The sequence below is a fragment of the Antennarius striatus genome, chromosome 20, assembly GCF_040054535.1.
Source record: "Antennarius striatus isolate MH-2024 chromosome 20, ASM4005453v1, whole genome shotgun sequence".
Lineage (NCBI taxonomy): Eukaryota > Metazoa > Chordata > Actinopteri > Lophiiformes > Antennariidae > Antennarius > Antennarius striatus.
This window is the reverse complement of record NC_090795.1, coordinates 17,362,585-17,382,629: the sequence shown is the minus strand read 5'-3', so window position 1 is coordinate 17,382,629 and position 20,045 is coordinate 17,362,585. Positions and strand designations below refer to the sequence as shown.

The following is a 20,045-nucleotide window of genomic DNA, read 5'->3' as shown; positions in this document are numbered from 1 at the left end:
CCAATGTTGTCCTCCTGTAGGAACTTAATGATGTAGGAACCAATGTTGTCCTCCTGTAGGAACTAAATGATGTACGAACCAATGTTGTCCTCCTGTAGGAACTAAATGACGTAGGAACCAATGTTGTCGTCCTGTAGGAACTAAATGATGGATGAACCAATGTTGTCCTCCTGTAGGAACTTAATGATGTAGGAACCAATGTTGTCCTCCTGTAGGAACTAAATGATGTAGGAACCAATGTTGTCCTCCTGTAGGAACTTAATGATGGAGGAACCAATGTTGTCCTCCTGTAGGAACTAAATGATGTAGGAACCAATGTTGTCCTCCTGTAGGAACTAAATAATGTAGGAACCAATGTTGTCCTCCTGTAGGAACTAAATGATGTAGGAACCAATGTTGTCCTCCTGCAGGAACTAAATAATGTAGGAACCAATGTTGTCCTCCTGTAGGAACTAAAGGATGTAGGAACCAATGTTGTCCTCCTGCAGGAACTAAAGGATGTAGGAACCAATGTTGTCCTCCTGCAGGAACTAAAGGATGTAGGAACCAATGTTGTCCTCCTGTAGGAACTAAATGATGTAGGAACCAATGTTGTCCTCCTGTAGTAACTTAATGATGGAGGAACCAATGTTGTCCTCCTGTAGGAACTAAATGATGTAGGAACCAATGTTGTCCTCCTGTAGGAACTAAATGATGTAGCAACCAATGTTGTCCTCCTGTAGGAACTTAATGATGGAGGAACCAATGTTGTCCTCCTGTAGGAACTAAATGATGTAGGAACCAATGTTGTCCTCCTGTAGGAACTTAATGATGGAGGAACCAATGTTGTCCTCCTGTAGGAACTAAAGGATGTAGGAACCAATGTTGTCCTCCTGCAGGAACTAAATGATGTAGGAACCAATGTTGTCCTCCTGTAGGAACTAAATGATGTAGGAACCAATGTTGTCCTCCTGTAGGAACTTAATGATGTAGGAACCAATGTTGTCCTCCTGTAGGAACTTAATGATGGAGGAACCAATGTTGTCCTCCTGTAGGAACTAAAGGATGTAGGAACCAATGTTGTCCTCCTGCAGGAACTAAAGGATGTAGGAACCAATGTTGTCCTCCTGTAGGAGCTAAATGATGGAGGAACCAATGTTGTCCTCCTGTAGGAACTAAATGATGTAGGAACCAATGTTGTCCTCCTGTAGGAACTAAATAATGTAGGAACCAATGTTGTCCTCCTGTAGGAACTAAAGGATGTAGGAACCAATGTTGTCCTCCTGTAGGAACTAAATGATGTAGGAACCAATGTTGTCCTCCTGTAGGAACTAAATGATGTTGGAACCAATGTTGTCCTCCTGTAGGAACTAAAGGATGTAGGAACCAATGTTGTCCTCCTGTAGGAACTAAATGATGTAGGAACCAATGTTGTCCTCCTGTAGGAACTAAATGATGTAGGAACCAATGTTGTCCTCCTGTAGGAACTAAAGGATGTAGGAACCAATGTTGTCCTCCTGTAGGAACTTAATGATGGAGGAACCAATGTTGTCCTCCTGTAGGAACTTAATGATGTAGGAACCAATGTTGTCCTCCTGTAGGAACTTAATGATGTAGGAACCAATGTTGTCCTCCTGTAGGAACTAAATAATGTAGGAACCAATGTTGTCCTCCTGTAGGAACTAAATGATGTAGGAACCAATATTGTCCTCCTGTAGGAAAAAAATGATGTAGGAACCAATGTTGTCCTCCTGTAGGAACTAAATGATGTAGGAACCAATGTTGTCCTCCAGTAGGAACTAAATGACGTAGGAACCAATGTTGTCCTCCTGTAGGAACTAAATGATGTAGGAACCAATGTTGTCCTCCAGTAGGAACTAAATGATGTACGAACCAATGTTGTCCTCCAGTAGGAACTAAATGACGTAGGAACCAATGTTGTCGTCCTGTAGGAACTAAATGATGGATGAACCAATGTTGTCCTCCTGTAGGAACTTAATGATGGAGGAACCAATGTTGTCCTCCTGTAGGAACTAAATGACGTAGGAACCAATGTTGTCGTCCTGTAGGAACTAAATGATGGATGAACCAATGTTGTCCTCCTGTAGGAACTTAATGATGGAGGAACCAATGTTGTCCTCCTGTAGGAACTAAATGACGTAGGAACCAATGTTGTCGTCCTGTAGGAACTAAATGATGGATGAACCAATGTTGTCCTCCAGTAGGAACTAAATGACGTAGGAACCAATGTTGTCGTCCTGTAGGAACTAAATGATGGATGAACCAATGTTGTCCTCCTGTAGGAACTTAATGATGGAGGAACCAATGTTGTCCTCCTGTAGGAACTAAATGACGTAGGAACCAATGTTGTCGTCCTGTAGGAACTAAATGATGGATGAACCAATGTTGTCCTCCTGTAGGAACTTAATGATGGAGGAACCAATGTTGTCCTCCTGTAGGAACTTAATGATGGAGGAACCAATGTTGTCCTCCTGTAGGAACTTAATGATGGAGGAACCAATGTTGTCCTCCTGTAGGAACTAAATGATGTAGGAACCAATGTTGTCCTCCTGTAGGAACTTAATGATGGAGGAACCAATGTTGTCCTCCTGTAGGAACTTAATGATGGAGGAACCAATGTTGTCCTCCTGTAGGAACTAAATGATGTAGGAACCAATGTTGTCCTCCTGTAAGAACTTAATGATGGAGGAACCAATGTTGTCCTCCTGTAGGAACTTAATGATGGAGGAACCAATGTTGTCCTCCTGTAGGAACTAAATGATGTAGGAACCAATGTTGTCCTCCAGTAGGAACTAATGGATGTAGGAACCAATGTTGTCCTCCTGTAGGAACTAAATGATGTAGGAACCAATGTTGTCCTCCTGTAGGAACTAAATGATGTAGGAACCAATGTTGTCCTCCTGTAGGAACTAAATGATGTAGGAACCAATGTTGTCCTCCTGTAGGAACTAAATGATGTAGGAACCAATGTTGTCCTCCTGTAGGAACTTAATGATGGAGGAACCAATGTTGTCCTCCTGTAGGAACTAAATGATGTAGGAACCAATGTTGTCCTCCAGTAGGAACTAAAGGATGTAGGAACCAATGTTGTCCTCCTGCAGGAACTAAAGGATGTAGGAACCAATGTTGTCCTCCTGTAGGAACTTAATGATGGAGGAACCAATGTTGTCCTCCTGTAGGAACTTAATGATGGAGGAACCAATGTTGTCCTCCTGTAGGAACTAAATGATGTAGGAACCAATGTTGTCCTCCTGTAGGAACTTAATGATGGAGGAACCAATGTTGTCCTCCTGTAGGAACTTAATGATGGAGGAACCAATGTTGTCCTCCTGTAGGAACTTAATGATGTAGGAACCAATGTTGTCCTCCTGTAGGAACTAAATGATGTAGGAACCAATGTTGTCCTCCTGTAGGAACTTAATGATGGAGGAACCAATGTTGTCCTCCTGCAGGAACTAAAGGATGTAGGAACCAATGTTGTCCTCCTGTAGGAACTTAATGATGGAGGAACCAATGTTGTCCTCCTGTAGGAACTTAATGATGGAGGAACCAATGTTGTCCTCCTGTAGGAACTAAATGATGTAGGAACCAATGTTGTCCTCCTGTAGGAACTTAATGATGTAGGAACCAATGTTGTCCTCCTGCAGGAACTAAAGGATGTAGGAACCAATGTTGTCCTCCTGTAGGAACTTAATGATGGAGGAACCAATGTTGTCCTCCTGTAGGAACTTAATGATGGAGGAACCAATGTTGTCCTCCTGTAGGAACTAAATGATGTAGGAACCAATGTTGTCCTCCTGTAGGAACTTAATGATGGAGGAACCAATGTTGTCCTCCTGTAGGAACTTAATGATGGAGGAACCAATGTTGTCCTCCTGTAGGAACTTAATGATGTAGGAACCAATGTTGTCCTCCTGTAGGAACTAAATGATGTAGGAACCAATGTTGTCCTCCTGTAGGAACTTAATGATGGAGGAACCAATGTTGTCCTCCTGTAGGAACTAAATGATGTAGGAACCAATGTTGTCCTCCTGTAGGAACTTAATGATGTAGGAACCAATGTTGTCCTCCTGTAGGAACTTAATGATGGAGGAACCAATGTTGTCCTCCTGTAGGAACTAAATGATGTAGGAATCAATGTTGTCCTCCTGTAGGAACTAAATAATGTAGGAACCAATGTTGTCCTCCTGTAGGAACTAAAGGATGTAGGAACCAATGTTGTCCTCCTGCAGGAACTAAAGGATGTAGGAACCAATGTTGTCCTCCTGCAGGAACTAAAGGATGTAGGAACCAATGTTGTCCTCCTGTAGGAACTAAATGATGTAGGGACCAATGTTGTCCTCCTGTAGGAACTTAATGATGTAGGAACCAATGTTGTCCTCCTGTAGGAACTTAATGATGTAGGAACCAATGTTGTCCTCCTGTAGGAACTTAATGATGTAGGAACCAATGTTGTCCTCCTGTAGGAACTTAATGATGTAGGAACCAATGTTGTCCTCCTGTAGGAACTAAATGATGTAGGAACCAATGTTGTCCTCCTGTAGGAACTTAATGATGGAGGAACCAATGTTGTCCTCCTGTAGGAACTAAATAATGTAGGAACCAATGTTGTCCTCCTGTAGGAACTAAAGGATGTAGGAACCAATGTTGTCCTCCTGTAGGAACTAAAGGATGTAGGAACCAATGTTGTCCTCCTGCAGGAACTAAAGGATGTAGGAACCAATGTTGTCCTCCTGTAGGAACTAAAGGATGTAGGAACCAATGTTGTCCTCCTGTAGGAACTTAATGATGGAGGAACCAATGTTGTCCTCCTGTAGGAACTAAATGATGTAGGAACCATTGTTGTCCTCCTGTAGGAACTAAATGATGGAGGAACCAATGTTGTCCTCCTGCAGGAACTAAAGGATGTAGGAACCAATGTTGTCCTCCTGTAGGAACTAAATGATGGAGGAACCAATGTTGTCCTCCTGTAGGAACTAAATGATGTAGGAACCAATGTTGTCCTCCTGTAGGAACTTAATGATGGAGGAACCAATGTTGTCCTCCTGTAGGAACTAAATGATGTAGGAACCAATGTTGTCCTCCTGTAGGAACTTAATGATGGAGGAACCAATGTTGTCCTCCTGTAGGAACTTAATGATGGAGGAACCAATGTTGTCCTCCTGTAGGAACTTAATGATGGAGGAACCAATGTTGTCCTCCTGTAGGAACTAAATGATGTAGGAACCAATGTTGTCCTCCTGTAGGAACTTAATGATGGAGGAACCAATGTTGTCCTCCTGTAGGAACTAAATGATGTAGGAACCAATGTTGTCCTCCTGTAGGAACTTAATGATGGAGGAACCAATGTTGTCCTCCTGTAGGAACTTAATGATGGAGGAACCAATGTTGTCCTCCTGTAGGAACTTAATGATGGAGGAACCAATGTTGTCCTCCTGTAGGAACTTAATGATGGAGGAACCAATGTTGTCCTCCTGTAGGAACTAAATGATGTAGGAACCAATGTTGTCCTCCTGTAGGAACTAAATGATGTAGGAACCAATGTTGTCCTCCTGTAGGAACTTAATGATGGAGGAACCAATGTTGTCCTCCTGTAGGAACTTAATGATGGAGGAACCAATGTTGTCCTCCTGTAGGAACTTAATGATGGAGGAACCAATGTTGTCCTCCTGTAGGAACTTAATGATGGAGGAACCAATGTTGTCCTCCTGTAGGAACTTAATGATGTAGGAACCAATGTTGTCCTCCTGTAGGAACTTAATGATGTAGGAACCAATGTTGTCCTCCTGTAGGAACTAAATAATGTAGGAACCAATGTTGTCCTCCTGTAGGAACTAAAGGATGTAGGAACCAATGTTGTCCTCCTGTAGGAACTAAAGGATGTAGGAACCAATGTTGTCCTCCTGCAGGAACTAAAGGATGTAGGAACCAATGTTGTCCTCCTGTAGGAACTAAATGATGTAGGAACCAATGTTGTCCTCCTGTAGGAATTTAATGATGGAGGAACCAATGTTGTCCTCCTGTAGGAACTAATGGATGTAGGAACCAATGTTGTCCTCCTGTAGGAACTAAATGATGGAGGAACCAATGTTGTCCTCCTGTAGGAACTTAATGATGGAGGAACCAATGTTGTCCTCCTGTAGGAACTTAATGATGGAGGAACCAATGTTGTCCTCCTGTAGGAACTAAATGATGTAGGAACCAATGTTGTCCTCCTGTAGGAACTTAATGATGGAGGAACCAATGTTGTCCTCCTGTAGGAACTTAATGATGGAGGAACCAATGTTGTCCTCCTGTAGGAACTTAATGATGTAGGAACCAATGTTGTCCTCCTGTAGGAACTTAATGATGGAGGAACCAATGTTGTCCTCCTGTAGGAACTAATTGATGTAGGAACCAATGTTGTCCTCCTGTAGGAACTTAATGATGGAGGAACCAATGTTGTCCTCCTGTAGGAACTTAATGATGGAGGAACCAATGTTGTCCTCCTGTAGGAACTAAATGATGTAGGAACCAATGTTGTCCTCCTGTAGGAACTTAATGATGGAGGAACCAATGTTGTCCTCCTGTAGGAACTAAATGATGTAGGAACCAATGTTGTCCTCCTGTAGGAACTAAATGATGTAGGAACCAATGTGTCGGTTTAGGTTCCTGCCTGGAAGCATGAAGGTTTTTTGACCGCTGAAAACTGAACCCAGGGAGTTTTGCTGTTTGACGTTAACTATTGGTCGTGTTAACTGAGAAACTTAAAAGAAAATAGAGTCATCAAACATAAAGGGGCGTGTCTGACTTTTGATGACCAGGAAGTGCATCAGCGCATCATTTCCTGTCAGTGTGGGGGATTAAAGCTGGGCTTGGCCTTTACACCCCCCAGGACAAAATCCATTCAGAGAGGTGGAGCTGTTAAAGTTCCATTACTGTACTACAGGATTTTATTTCATGACGTGATGTTTTAAGTCGTGGTCTCCAGTTCCACCTTTCCTCTCTGTCCTCTGTAAATGAATCCACTACCACTCAATCCACTCATTCCTTTCAGCAACTGTTTTCCATCTCCAATTAGGCTCCGCCTACTTAACCTCTACTCTGACCTCAGTTTGTTGCAAGGTCGTTGTTCACTTGTCCTACTCTCCTGAATGTGACTTCTCCCCTGCTGTTCGTGGGTCCTAACCACACCCGTGACAGTTTTTATGTCTTGTAATTGTTTCTGGTCAGTCTTAGAGAATAGTACTTTAATATTTAGAGTAGTAGAGTAGAGTTCTGGTTAAAAAAGGAAGTATCACAGGGAGGAATACAATTATTCTGCTATTTCAATTCTCACTTTTGTCATTTGGTGTCTTTGTGATGCTGGCATCAAATTCCTTGTCCACACATCAGCAGTGAATTAAGTCAGATTGTGAAAAGCTTTGTCAATCACCCAGGAGACCAAATGCCACACGAGTCTTGACCGTTTGTCTGGGTTATGTTTAGACTTTTAGACTGTAAAGTTTAAAGAAGATTTAAACTGGAGCCAAATATTAAGTATTGATAACTTAATTTAATAGCTATGAATCATATCTCACCACACCACTGCTGATTTCCAGTCCACCTGAATGTCCTGCTGACTTGTCCGGGGTGTAGCCCCCTCCTGTAAGCATCACTAATTCTAGAATATATCTGAAAAAGATTCTATTCCACTACTTGGGGTTTTGTATAGTATTTTTTTAATCATTTTTACTTAATTATATGATGATGCAGAGTTGTATTAAGTCAGGACAGCACTGGACTGCTGCATGGAAAGAGTATTGACTCAGCAAGTATGACCCATTAGCGTTATAAAACAGTAGATTGCTGCCAAGAAAACACTCCCTACATGGGAGCTGTTTGGAAAAGGAAAGTGTGTTTGAGTGGAGACGATGCTGCCAAGAGGACCTCTGCATTCTCACTTCCCAGTCTCCAGGGGGGGCTGGGGGGACAAAGCATACAGAATGAGTCTGAGAGAGGTGCTGCAGTCAGACAGAAGACTTCTCCAGACGGTCCACTGATGTACGGAAACCAGGGCTTTGAACCAGAATGTTTTGCCAATCGGTTCTTCCGAACCGAAACGGAATTATGACTTTTCTGGTTTTGCGTTCCACCCATGAACTGACGTTCCTGAACCGGTTAGAACAAAAAAATAAAGTTCCTGAACTGGTTAATAACGTTCCTTGTAAATATAAATATGTAGGTGCGTATTTTACGCGATTAAAAGCCTTAAAGTTTCTCAAAAACCAACGCTGCTCCTTCTGACATGAAGCGTCTTCTGTGTTCACTGAGTTCAGAAATCTGTAGAAATGTTTCTGTGACGTCAGTCAGAGATCCTCCAGACCGACCATTGTCCACCCAGAGGACGTATTACGTCACTACGTACGCCGGCAGCGATGGACCAATCAGAGAACATGACGCGAGGCTCCGTCCGGCACACCTCCGGTAGGTACCGGTATAGGGGGGATACCGGGACTGGACCGCAGGTATGCTGGTAACCACATCTGATTGGCTGAAGACCCCCGACGATGGCGTCAGTGAAGAGACACGCTTACGGCACAACACGTAAACTCCAGGCTATCAGTTCCGGTTGTTCCGGTTCACGTAATGAGACCGGAACATCTCTTTTGATCTGTGACTCCATGTCCCCCCCACACCACAGCTTCTGTCAGAAACACGTCCAGCGGCTGAACTCGGAGCTTGTCTTCATCCTGGAGGATTAACCAAAGACCTCCACCCGCTGGACATCGGTGTGAACAGAGGCTTTAAAGTGAAGCTGGGGGGTCGTGGAGCGATGGATGAGAGACGTGAACACACGTTTACCAGGACTGGGGGCAGTGCAGAGGAGTTACACCCCCCAACATGTGGTGGATTGTGGGTCCTGGACTAACGTGTCTGCTCAGACTTCTGTCCGATGTTTCTCTAAAGCCGCATCATTACCGGACAGACCCCCGGAAACCAGCCGGTCAGCGGTGGAGAAACTACCGACAGATTCAATGCAGACCGGAGACGAGGACTTCAGGGATTTACTACACATTTATCACTAAATAAAGAAATAAAAACAGATTTAAAAGATAATGTCGGTGTATTTTTTTAAATTTATAGTACAACACAGTTCAACCACAGTCACCTTTCTGCTTCCGTTAGCGACCGTGCTCCGAACAATAATGAGCGCCGTGTGTCTGGTTAAAGTACAGAAATAAACTCCGTTATTTAGACTGAGCCTCTTAAACAAGGAGCTGAATGGTGCACAAAATACGGTAATTTAAGGACTTTAAATTGACACCTAAAACAATTAGTTAATATACTATGGACTATAATTATAGATATGCCCCCACCCTCCAGTAAACAGTACCACAGCACTACACCTCTGCTTTATGACAGTTATATCATGTAGTTCAGGCTTATGCCTCCTACTTAGACACTACATGACATTAGAACAGAATAACTTCCACCATGTCATTTATTGCTGAACAACAGATCTTCATAGTTCTTCTCCCATAGCTCAGTATTACTACAAAGCGCTGGCAGTACGGGAACACACTGCTCTGAAAATGACTGCAGCCACTGAGTTCATGTCTAAATCATACATGTTCAGACTGACACGCTCAGTGTTCACCTGTAATGATTAATGGTGACTGGGAGACCTCCCTGTTCTTACCTGCTGCTGATAGCCGCTACTTGTCAGGAAGTGAAACATGTGGTCAAATATTTTTTTCAGGAACGAACAAAACCCGGTATTAACCGGTTTACAATTATTTTCTGTTCCGGAACATTAAAAAATATAAAGTTTTCATTTTCGTTTTCGTTCCATGAAGCGGTTCACAGCCCTGGTGGAAACCCACCAGAACCACAGAAGGTTAGGTTTGTGTTCCTGCATCTTAAAACTGGTGATCCTGGAGGGCGACATCAGCACCTGTTCTTTTTCCTGGACTGCAGGTACTTCCCCTTCTGCAGGAACCTCAACATGCCAAGAATGTCAAGGTCTTCTGTCACATGTCTTCTGTTGTCTAACGTCCTACCACTAACATCAGAAGCCCTACCAGGACACCTTGGAGCCTGCAGTTCCTCTGTTCTCTATTACCTCCTATGCTGGATGTGTATTTGCTAGATGACTCCCAACATCACACCTCACATTCCAAATTTTAAGTTTTTCTTAAGATCATTTTGCTCCGACCAGTAAACTTTTCAGTTGGCTGATCAGCGCTACCTTCCAGAAACATGTTTTATTCCAGAAATAAAAAAACAAAACAAAAGAAGAATCAATTGACGGATGTTGTTTTACACAAAGCAAACACGATTTTCATGGATTACACTGATCCTCTTTACTGCTGCAACCAAACATCCCTTTGTGTTGTAGAGCCGCTGTGAGGGGTTTATACTGAGAAACTAATTATTTCAGGACAGTTTGTGTCTCACTAAGTCCAGTAGTGAACAAGAGTTCAGCTGAATCACATCCCCTCCTCTACATCTACTCTTTCTGAGTTGTTCTTCAGCCTATCATACCCACTGCACTTACTGCTGTTACTATTTATACTCAGTGATCCCTCGTTACTCCAGGAACCACACGCAAAAAACAAAACTCCCCGATATAGCGACAAACTATTTACTTCATCATTTACGGTAATATAAAAGTTTCTGAACCCCCCCCCCACTGATATTAAACCACCTTCTATCTGTATTACCTTTTCCCACACTCTGATAGACTGTTTAAAGCACTTTTATATTAAAGAAAAGTATTTGTATGGTATCACATGACTACCTACTAAAAATCCGCCATGTAGTGAAGCCGTGCGTATAAGCCGTACGGATAAGCGAAGGGTTACTGCAAATACTTTTTACCGATATTAAAAGCATTTTATTTGTTGTCACAGAAAAGCAATAAAAAAAATATGTGAAGAAGGAGTGTTCACACATCTTGCTGCGGCGCTGTTGCTGGAGGTTCTTAGATAAATATTACCAGTGGAAACAGAAACATCCAGGTCACCTGGAGACAGGACGGTGAGAGTCCACCACTAGAGGCACATATGGACTGTTCCACACACTGTGTGTGAAGTCCATACAAAACAATTGCTGACCACCGATTTATCTGTACTAATGTGAATCTGTGAAGCAGACCTGTTTCAGCTACCTTACAATGGTGTCATTTATCTCGTAGACCAAATGTGGAAAAACATTCAAATAAAAAATTAAAATTGAACACAAAAGTGAAAGTAAGATCATTTTTAAAAGTGCGAGCTACGAGTGTAACGTCATCAGGTGTGTTGACGTAACATACGATCACATGACTAAAGCATGACTACAGCAGGACCGTGAGGTGTGTTTGATTTCTGTGTCCTGATAAAGTTACAGACTACATTCCTGGTGGACTGTGGTTTGCTATTAAAGAGAATTTATGTTCTGCTACAAGAAAGTTCTCCTATTTTTTTTTGTACTTTTAAGTTTTACCAGAATACAGATTTTCAGAAAACAAAGTCTAGAACACAATCGCTCTGACATCACGATACTACATACCAATATATATTTAAATTGTGCAAACCTACCGCACAGCGGAGAGCAGAAATACACACACTGTCAACCAAACTGATTCCTGACCTCATATTTTATCCAAAAAATGTTAATTTGTTAAAAGGAAACTGATCACTAACGAGTCAAAGGTGTGTGTGTGTGTGTGTGTGTGTGTGTGTGTGTGTGTGTGTGTATGTGTGTGTGTGTGCACCTCTGTACTCCACTGTGGGTTGACCGTGTTGCAGACCACTCTGGAGCGTTTCTCCTGGCCGTGGTGTGGCAGCGAGGGGAAGATGCTGTGCTTTCCAGGCTGGATGGAGAGCTTCAGGTAGGGGTCAGGATTGAAGAACATCCCCTTCTTCAAACCGACCGCCTGGATGTCTGAGGGAGGAATTTGGAAGCAAAAAAGCAAAATGAATAATGGTTCGGGCCGGCCTTGATCTTCCTGTACCACTGTTTGTAGAGACGCAGCAGACACTGGAGCAGAGAGCTGTGGTTCAGGGGGGGGGTCAGACGAGGACCGCTGGTCTGAACAGGAATGACACCAAAGAATAAGAGTCCTGACGTCTGAGGCCTACCTGACAGGGAAAAGTTAATCAGTCTTCTGTTCCCCAGTCCGTGGTTAACTTCAGGACTCACCACTGGTTTTAATATCTGCAGACACAAACAAGGTTATAGAGACGGTTCTGGAATGATGTTCCATGAAACCTTAATGACGGCTATAACAAAAGTGGGTCACTGCTGCCAAACAAAGACAGGTAACGCTTTAGAAAAGACAGAAAAAGGAAAAATTGACCAATAAAAATTTCATAGCAATTAAATGTAAGATTAAATTGCGACTGAATAACAATTGAGTAACTGTTCCAACAAAGGAAGATGACCTACATGACGTGACTTCAAATGTGTGTGTGAAGGTAGGCACAAAGCATCCAGCATCGCTACAACACGACCTCCCTACAGCTCCACTTTCAGCTCCTCTGATAGCGTCCTGGGATCAATACTTTGTCTTCATTATCGTGACATTGATTCTGCAGCCAGGAAGAGGAGGAGCACTGGTGTGTGTGTGTGTGTGTGTGTGTGTGGGGTGAGCTGATGGAGAGAGGAAGAAGTGGACGAGAGTGTAAATACTTCTGTGTTGCGTCAGCTCCCAACACATCAGAAATATGTTGGTTGGTGTCCCTTATAGCAAATTCATAGGACCGTCCTCTTTCATTTGAATAATACTTCAAACATGAGACACATTCTGTGTCTAAAAGATGCAGAAAAATTCATGCATGTGTTTGTATTTATGATTTAACGCTGGATGATCGCAACTTCCAGAATCTGGCTTCTTTATTTCAAAACCCTGCCAGTTGAACTTTTATGAACTGTAAAATTCCAGGACTAATCTAGAAGTGATGCTTGGACATACAGGGTGTGGCTCTGGGTGAGTGGTTTTTGTATTAATATCACAACATTAATTTTTATTGAATAAAAAATTAAACATAGGCTCAAGTATTTTACGACCATCTTTGAGTGCCTTTATGTAATAAAGACGCTCCTCACAGCAGCCACAGGGAGACTGGAGACAGTCTGAACTCACAAAGTGGATCCACATCTGATTACTGGTCAGACACACACGATCCATGTCAGTGCCTTTAAGACTGAGAGGCTGAGAGATTTAACTCACAGGACGTTACGTCAGCACTGGGGGGCCTCAGTCCTGGGGAGTACACGCATCAAAACACATTTATCATGATGGAGATCTGGTTGTTGACTTTATTTACAGGAATGGATAAATACATACAAGCTAACGAGTATAATTAGAGTAAGTAGTACCTCAAGATAGGGCTGCTCAACATACCAGTTATTTGAGATACAAAAAGCCCCCCCCCCCCCTCACAGTTTTGGTCAGCACACAAGGAAATCCAAGATAAGAGTCGTGCTTCAAGACACCACTGGTGTTGGTGGATGAATACGTCAGTGAGACCGGATCTCGTTCTTTATCATGTGTTGGTGGATGGATACGACATCACCGAGACCGGATCTCGTTCTTAACCACGTGTTGGCGGATGGATACGACATCAGTGAGACCGGATCTCGTTCTTTACCACGTGTTGGCGGATGGATACGACATCAGTGAGACCGGATCTTATTCTTTACCGCGTGTTGGCGGATGGATACGACATCAGTGAGACCGGATCTCGTTCTTAACCACGTGTTGGCGGATGGATACGACATCAGTGAGACCGGATCTCGTTCTTTACCGCGTGTTGGCGGATGGATACGACATCAGTGAGACCGGCTCTCGTTCTTTACCACGTGTTGGCGGATGGATACGACATCAGTGAGACTGGATCTCGTTCTTTACCACGTGTTGGTGGATGGATACGACATCAGTGAGACCGGATCTCGTTCTTAACCACGTGTTGGCGGATGGATACGACATCAGTGAGACCGGATCTCGTTCTCGTTGGTGGAGTAAAGACATAACTCGTGTGTTCTCCTGACTTTTGCGTTCCTTTTCATTCTTTATCATCGTTTACGTAACTCATACATAATTAATGATACACTTTGTGTGTCTATTGGTTGATAAAATGTTTTTCATAATTTAGGGGATTTGGGGCTTTTTCACGAGGCCAGAATGGATTAAAATGATTTTAGTTATTTGAAATGGAGAAATGTTGTTTGACTTACGAGTTCAGTCAGAGAACGCCTTAAACTCATATCTCAAGGCACGACTACTCTGGTAATATAAGTAATATAACTAGTATATAACGCCAAGACACGTTAACAAGTAGCCAAGAAAAACATGTCTTCATCTGCACTGATGATTAACTCAGTTCTATTTCCTGTGACTCTCCTGTAGGAGACACAACTTATTTCATTCAAAGATACACACACGCTCACACACACGCACACACAAACATACACACACACACACGCACACACACACACACACACACACATTACTCTTCATGTGAAATCTGGATGTGGACAGTTCACGTCATGCAACTTTAGAATACTTGGTGAAACATTGACGTGTGTTGCGTTGCCATGGCTGCAGGCTGGAAAACAGTATTGCTACGTTTAAAATATTTATATGTACAATTTGAACTACCTCCCACTCCTACATTTGCCCACACACAGGCAGACACCACACACCCCAAAGGAGCCTATTGTGAGTCAGAGAATAACAACATTAAATCATAAGAAAAAACAAAAATGCTGCTTTAGCATTTAACTCTGCAGATCTTGAAGTGTTAAACCGCTGATATTTTAATTGTTCACATTAAAGAAGAAGTTGGTCGGCAAACAATAACTTCTATTGTTGTTAACATTATATCTGCATCAAGGTGTCTGTGGCGGCGTCCTGCTGACCCCCACACCTTTGGATAAGTCACTTATTCTTCTTACATAATGTGTCATTCAATGAAGACCAGTTTCCATATCACAAAAATACGTTAAAAAACTGAATGAGAAACTTTCCTAAATCCTCGACTTTATAATAATCTGCACCAAAATGGGAAAAGTTCTTCCTCCACAAAGTTCCAGGAAATCCTATCAAGTACTTTTTGTATAATCATTAGAACAAAGCAAACCAGGAAACAACAGCGACAGCATTACAGTATCTTCCGCACTACAATGAACACCTAAAAGCGCTTCATTTTCTCAAAAACCAACAATGCGCCTCATAATCCAGTCCACCTTATGGTGCGGAAAATACAGAATGTAGACACAGGCGTGTTTTTCCTTTCTTATTTGTACATCATGTGATAAAATAAATATTATGGACTGGTTGTCTGGTTTCCTCCCACCTATAAAAACACGTTTCAGGTTAATTCGCGGTCCCAAACTGCCCGTAGGTGTGAGTGTGTGCGTGGTTGTCTGTGTCTTTGTGTGGCCCTTGCGGTGCACTGGCGTCACGCCTGGGGTCCCCCCCCACCCCCCTATGCCCTAAGAGAGGGATAGGCTCCAACCCCCCGTGACCCGCGACAGTGGATGAAGTGGTTGACGATGAATGAATGAATGAACAAGGCAGACAGAGACTGTAACATCCCGCGACACCCCCAAACTCAAAATTTAACCCTGACCTACTTTCACCCACGGTCGCAGCAGTGAATTCTATATTGTACTAATAAGTATGACCTAGTTTTCCACAGGTGAAGGTCGTCATCACATGTTTGTGCCTCTGGCTTCCTGAAAATGTCGCTTTTTGTTTTGTGATTACATCTCATCAGGTTTCAGAGGTGTGTACCTAAGAAGGTATGAAAGTGAAAATTTGACCTTGACCTAGTTTTTCAAGGTCAAGGTTGTGATCTAATTTTCATCCCCTTTGCTGCCTGAGTCATGTGCTTTTTGTTTCATCTTTCTATCTGCAACGGTTGTGAAGATATTTGGTGGACGGACGGACGGACGGACACACGGACACTGACGGTTACACCATGTCATCGCTGAGCAGGATGTAAGGAATGGATTCATGTAATCTGGCATTAAAGACTGGAAGGTTAACACACAAAACAAACCCCAACACAAACAGAACATAGCATTATGTATCTGACAAAAGCAAAACAGATGATAAAGAAGTCAAGAACGTCTTGATTTTACACTGAATAATAACCCGGTTTTGATCCAGGTCCTCTCCAAAAACTGTCATCTAATGCTTGTTCTGTCACTGATACTTAGAGCTTTGATGGGAAGGGAAACTTATTGTTTTGTTTCTGAACTCTGTCCAATAAAGTTTCACCATTTAAATGACAAAACAACTGTTTACAAGCCACATTGTTCCACATTAGATCAGATGTTACAGAATGACCTGCACCCGACCAATCAGACGCACGCCTATCAATGAAAAGAAGGAACAAAGGAAGATGAGGATGAGGATGATGATGATTGAGCTTTCATGAGCTCATCATGAAAGAGGAAGGCATGCACAGAGGGAACGTTTCTGGTTACCCAGGCTATCCAGCTGAGCCTCGTCCTTCTCCTGCTCCTTGTCTCAGGATGGGTGGGAGACAGCAGCCCCAGCTGGAGACACATGCTGTCCATCACACACACATACACACACACACACACACACACACACACACACACACACACACACACACACACACACACACACACACACACACACACAAAATCACAGCAGCTACACAAAACACCAACACGGATCAGAGTGTCTCCACGGTACGTCCATCTTTAGTCCAGTCTGACCCGTCCGTTCCCCCCCTCTTATTTCTTTTAGCTGGAGGAGACTCGTGCTGTCTCTACTCTCGCCTCCTGCCCCGTCTCTCCTCCTATGGCAGTTATTTTTAATCCTTTGTCCTCCGGAAGCAAGTGCAGATCAAGTTCTAGGCCTATCAGCATTTCTAGGGGGCTTCAGCAGCGGAAAGGAAAAGCAAGCAGTGAAATCCAATCACTGAGCTGGACACCCTCCACATAACGCCGGCTTCAGAGGACAGTGACAACACGCTAGAAACAAGACTGGATACGAATGCTCACACAGCGTCCTGTAAGCCCTGTCCAAACTATGTGGAGCCATGGGGGCCACAGATCCAGAGCACCTGGATCAGACACCAGAGGCAGCAGCAGAGACGTAGTCCTGAACCCCAGACAGTCAAGGACAAAACTCCCCTGACGCCGTAAACACAAACCTCAAGCCGACTTCCCTTAACCCGTGTTCTGATTCAAATGTACAACTGGAACCAGGGCAGTCACAGACTGCAACGTCCCGCGACACCCCTGAATTAAAATTTTTACCTTGACCTACTTATGTAGGTCAAACATCAAAGCTAGTGCTCTGACCTACTGTTATTGATCAGCGCACTAGCTTTGATCTATGGTCTTACTCACACTGGCGTTCTCCCTCATCTTTCTAATCTGGTTCCGGAGTGTACAAAAAATAAAAATTTGACCTTGATCTAGTTTTTTCAAGGTCTTCATCTCATCTCCATCCCCTTTGCTGCCTGAGTCGTGTGCTTCTGTGTCATCTTTCTATCTGCAGCGGTTGAAAAGGTATTTGTTGGACTAACGGACGACTAACACACAAACACTGACAATCACAACACCTCTTAGAAGCGGGATGGAATAACACACAACTCAGCACGACTGAAACGGCTGACCGACACCCGCCCACACATTTGAACAATAATGCTGGTGGGAGAACCTACGAAACGGAGTTATTCAATCAGAGTCATCCATCCGTTGTCCTGTGAAGGAGATAATACCATCATGTGATACCAACGCCACAGCTACTTCATGGGGGTCACGGTCAGCTGGTGTCCATCTCAACCGGCTACAGACGAGAGGTGGGGACACCCCAGATGAGAACCAGCTCTTCGAGGGGCTACACCAGAGACAAACACACACCATCCGCACAAACGCACGCACACACACACACACACACACACACACACACACACACACACACACACACACACACACACACACACACTCACACACACATACCAGGGGCCTGTAAGCATGCAATTTAATAGACAGTGGGAGGCAGAGCGATGGGCAGCGTCTTCTTGTTACACCCCAAAATGAGCAGCTTGAAGGGGGGACAGCACCTCGTTCAAGGTGAACGTTGGACAACCCGCTCCACCGCTGAGCCCCTGCCACCCCGGAAATCATATCGGCAGGATTTGTGATGTTAGGATTACTCGTCAGCACACTTCATTTATTCAGTCATTTAATACTAGTTTTGTTGTTTTCAGTGTGGGTACCGGTTGCTCATGCTGTCGCCTCACAGCAAGAAGGTTCTTGGGTTGATTTCTTTCTTGTGTATTTTGCGTGTTTTTTAGCTACAAAACCTTAACTCAACTAATCCCAAATGACCAGTCCCGAGTTAACATAATCTCTCCTGTAAGAACAGCTTGAAAAGTGTGAGAAAAGCATGTGTGTGTGAACCAAGATGGTATGATTCAAGAAACATGTTAACTTTTTGGTTACAATTGAATTATTTCAGGCAGCATGACGGCGTGGCGGGTAGCATTGTGATGTCTGTTTGGAGTTTGAATGTTCTCCCCGTATCTGCATGGGTTCTTCTCCGCAAGAAGGAAAAATGGCTGTAGATGAGAGGATTATGGTTGTTTCTTTTACAAGAAGATGGATGGATGGATGGATGGATGGATGGATGGCTAACTTTATTACACCACCCTATGATCCAAGGTAACAGTGTACTTTCGTGAACCCCGTGTGACACGGGGTTCACGCCGTGAGGTGCTGGGAAACTCACGGGTGCAGGACTGTTCTTGATGGTGATGCTGGGTGTGGTCGCTCTCAGGGCGCCGGTGACACCGTGGTAGTACCGGAAACACACCTGGGTTTCAGCTGAGGAGGAGATACAGATGGGTAGAACATCAGCTCCTGATTGGTGGAGATGGTTTGACAGACTCAGAAATATTTACACAACTTTATATTCCACATTCGATTCTGTTCACATTAAATCAGCGTAAATGACTTCCTGTTTAACCATGTGACCAGTTTTTGGTTGTATCACTGCTGATGTGAACGATGAGGACTTGAGAAAAGACGGACAGATCTGTGGAACACAATTTGATTCACGTCACACGGAATCGCCCCAAACTTCCTGTTTCCTCTTCACCTCAACGCGCTGATCTGGAGTGTTTGGATGAGATAAATAAAGTCTGTCTTCATACATAAAGACAGAATGCATCGTGAGGGCTTCACGAAGGCTTCCCACACACCTGCCTGTCGTGATATTCTTGGTTCATGTGTTTTTCCAGTATCTGCTGGGCCCAGTTTGGAATGTCTCTGCTCTAATTAGGCAAACTGCCTTGTATGCAATTATTACTACATTCATTCTTTGTCCTAACTGGACGTACTTTAACTTCTCTTCAGTTAGTTGTTGTTGTTCTACCTTTAAAGAGATGCTGATGTCTGTTATACTTACTGAAAAAAAAATCATGTCTCCATTTGACAATTTAGCAGATTCTGTACTGGTATCAAGATGAGTCAGAATAATCATATGTAACCCTAACCCTAGAAACATCAATAAGATAGAGTGGGTAAAACACAGGTTGGTACTGTTTACACACTTGTGTATTTGTCAGAAAACTGTGACGTCAATAATGTTTGTTCAACTATAAATGACGGTACGACCGCCACAATGAACGTGATGAGTCCTCAGTTTAAGTACACTCTGAATGAGAATGAGGATCCATTACTGCACACGCTGCTAACAGAACAAAGTTAAATGTGTTGAACGTACACAGGAAGAGCAGATGTGAGCCAGATCGGCCGCTGGCTTGGAACCTTTAGCCATTAAAGCTAATAATCACTGTAACAACACACAGCAATCCCATCCCATAATGACATTCACATATTAGTGTTCCCAGTAACACTGAGCTGTAATGTGTTTGTACAGCATTACTGTACATCTATGTGCTCCACAGAAGTTACAAAGGAAAAGGGAAGAAGGACAGACGACAGACACAACACTGGCGCCAGGTTCCTGTCCTGAACTAGTTTAGATGATAAAGTCTTCTGGTGAATGCGATTCCACTCTGATGGATAAAGTACATAAACTGATC

General features: G+C 43.3%; 1 protein-coding gene across 1 annotated transcript in view; it reads right to left on the bottom strand.

Annotated features, from left to right (window-relative positions):
* The window catches only part of LOC137587865 (E3 ubiquitin-protein ligase HECW1), a 61,898-nt gene that overhangs the window by 26,112 nt on the left and 15,741 nt on the right, over window positions 1-20,045 (bottom strand). The window contains exons 5-7 of the mRNA XM_068304534.1: window positions 18,728-18,822; window positions 12,087-12,162; window positions 11,720-11,889 (exon numbers count right to left, since the gene is read on the bottom strand). Coding sequence (XP_068160635.1) covers window positions 11,720-11,889; window positions 12,087-12,162; window positions 18,728-18,822 — 341 coding nt within the window. The remainder of the gene's footprint in view (window positions 1-11,719; window positions 11,890-12,086; window positions 12,163-18,727; window positions 18,823-20,045) is intronic.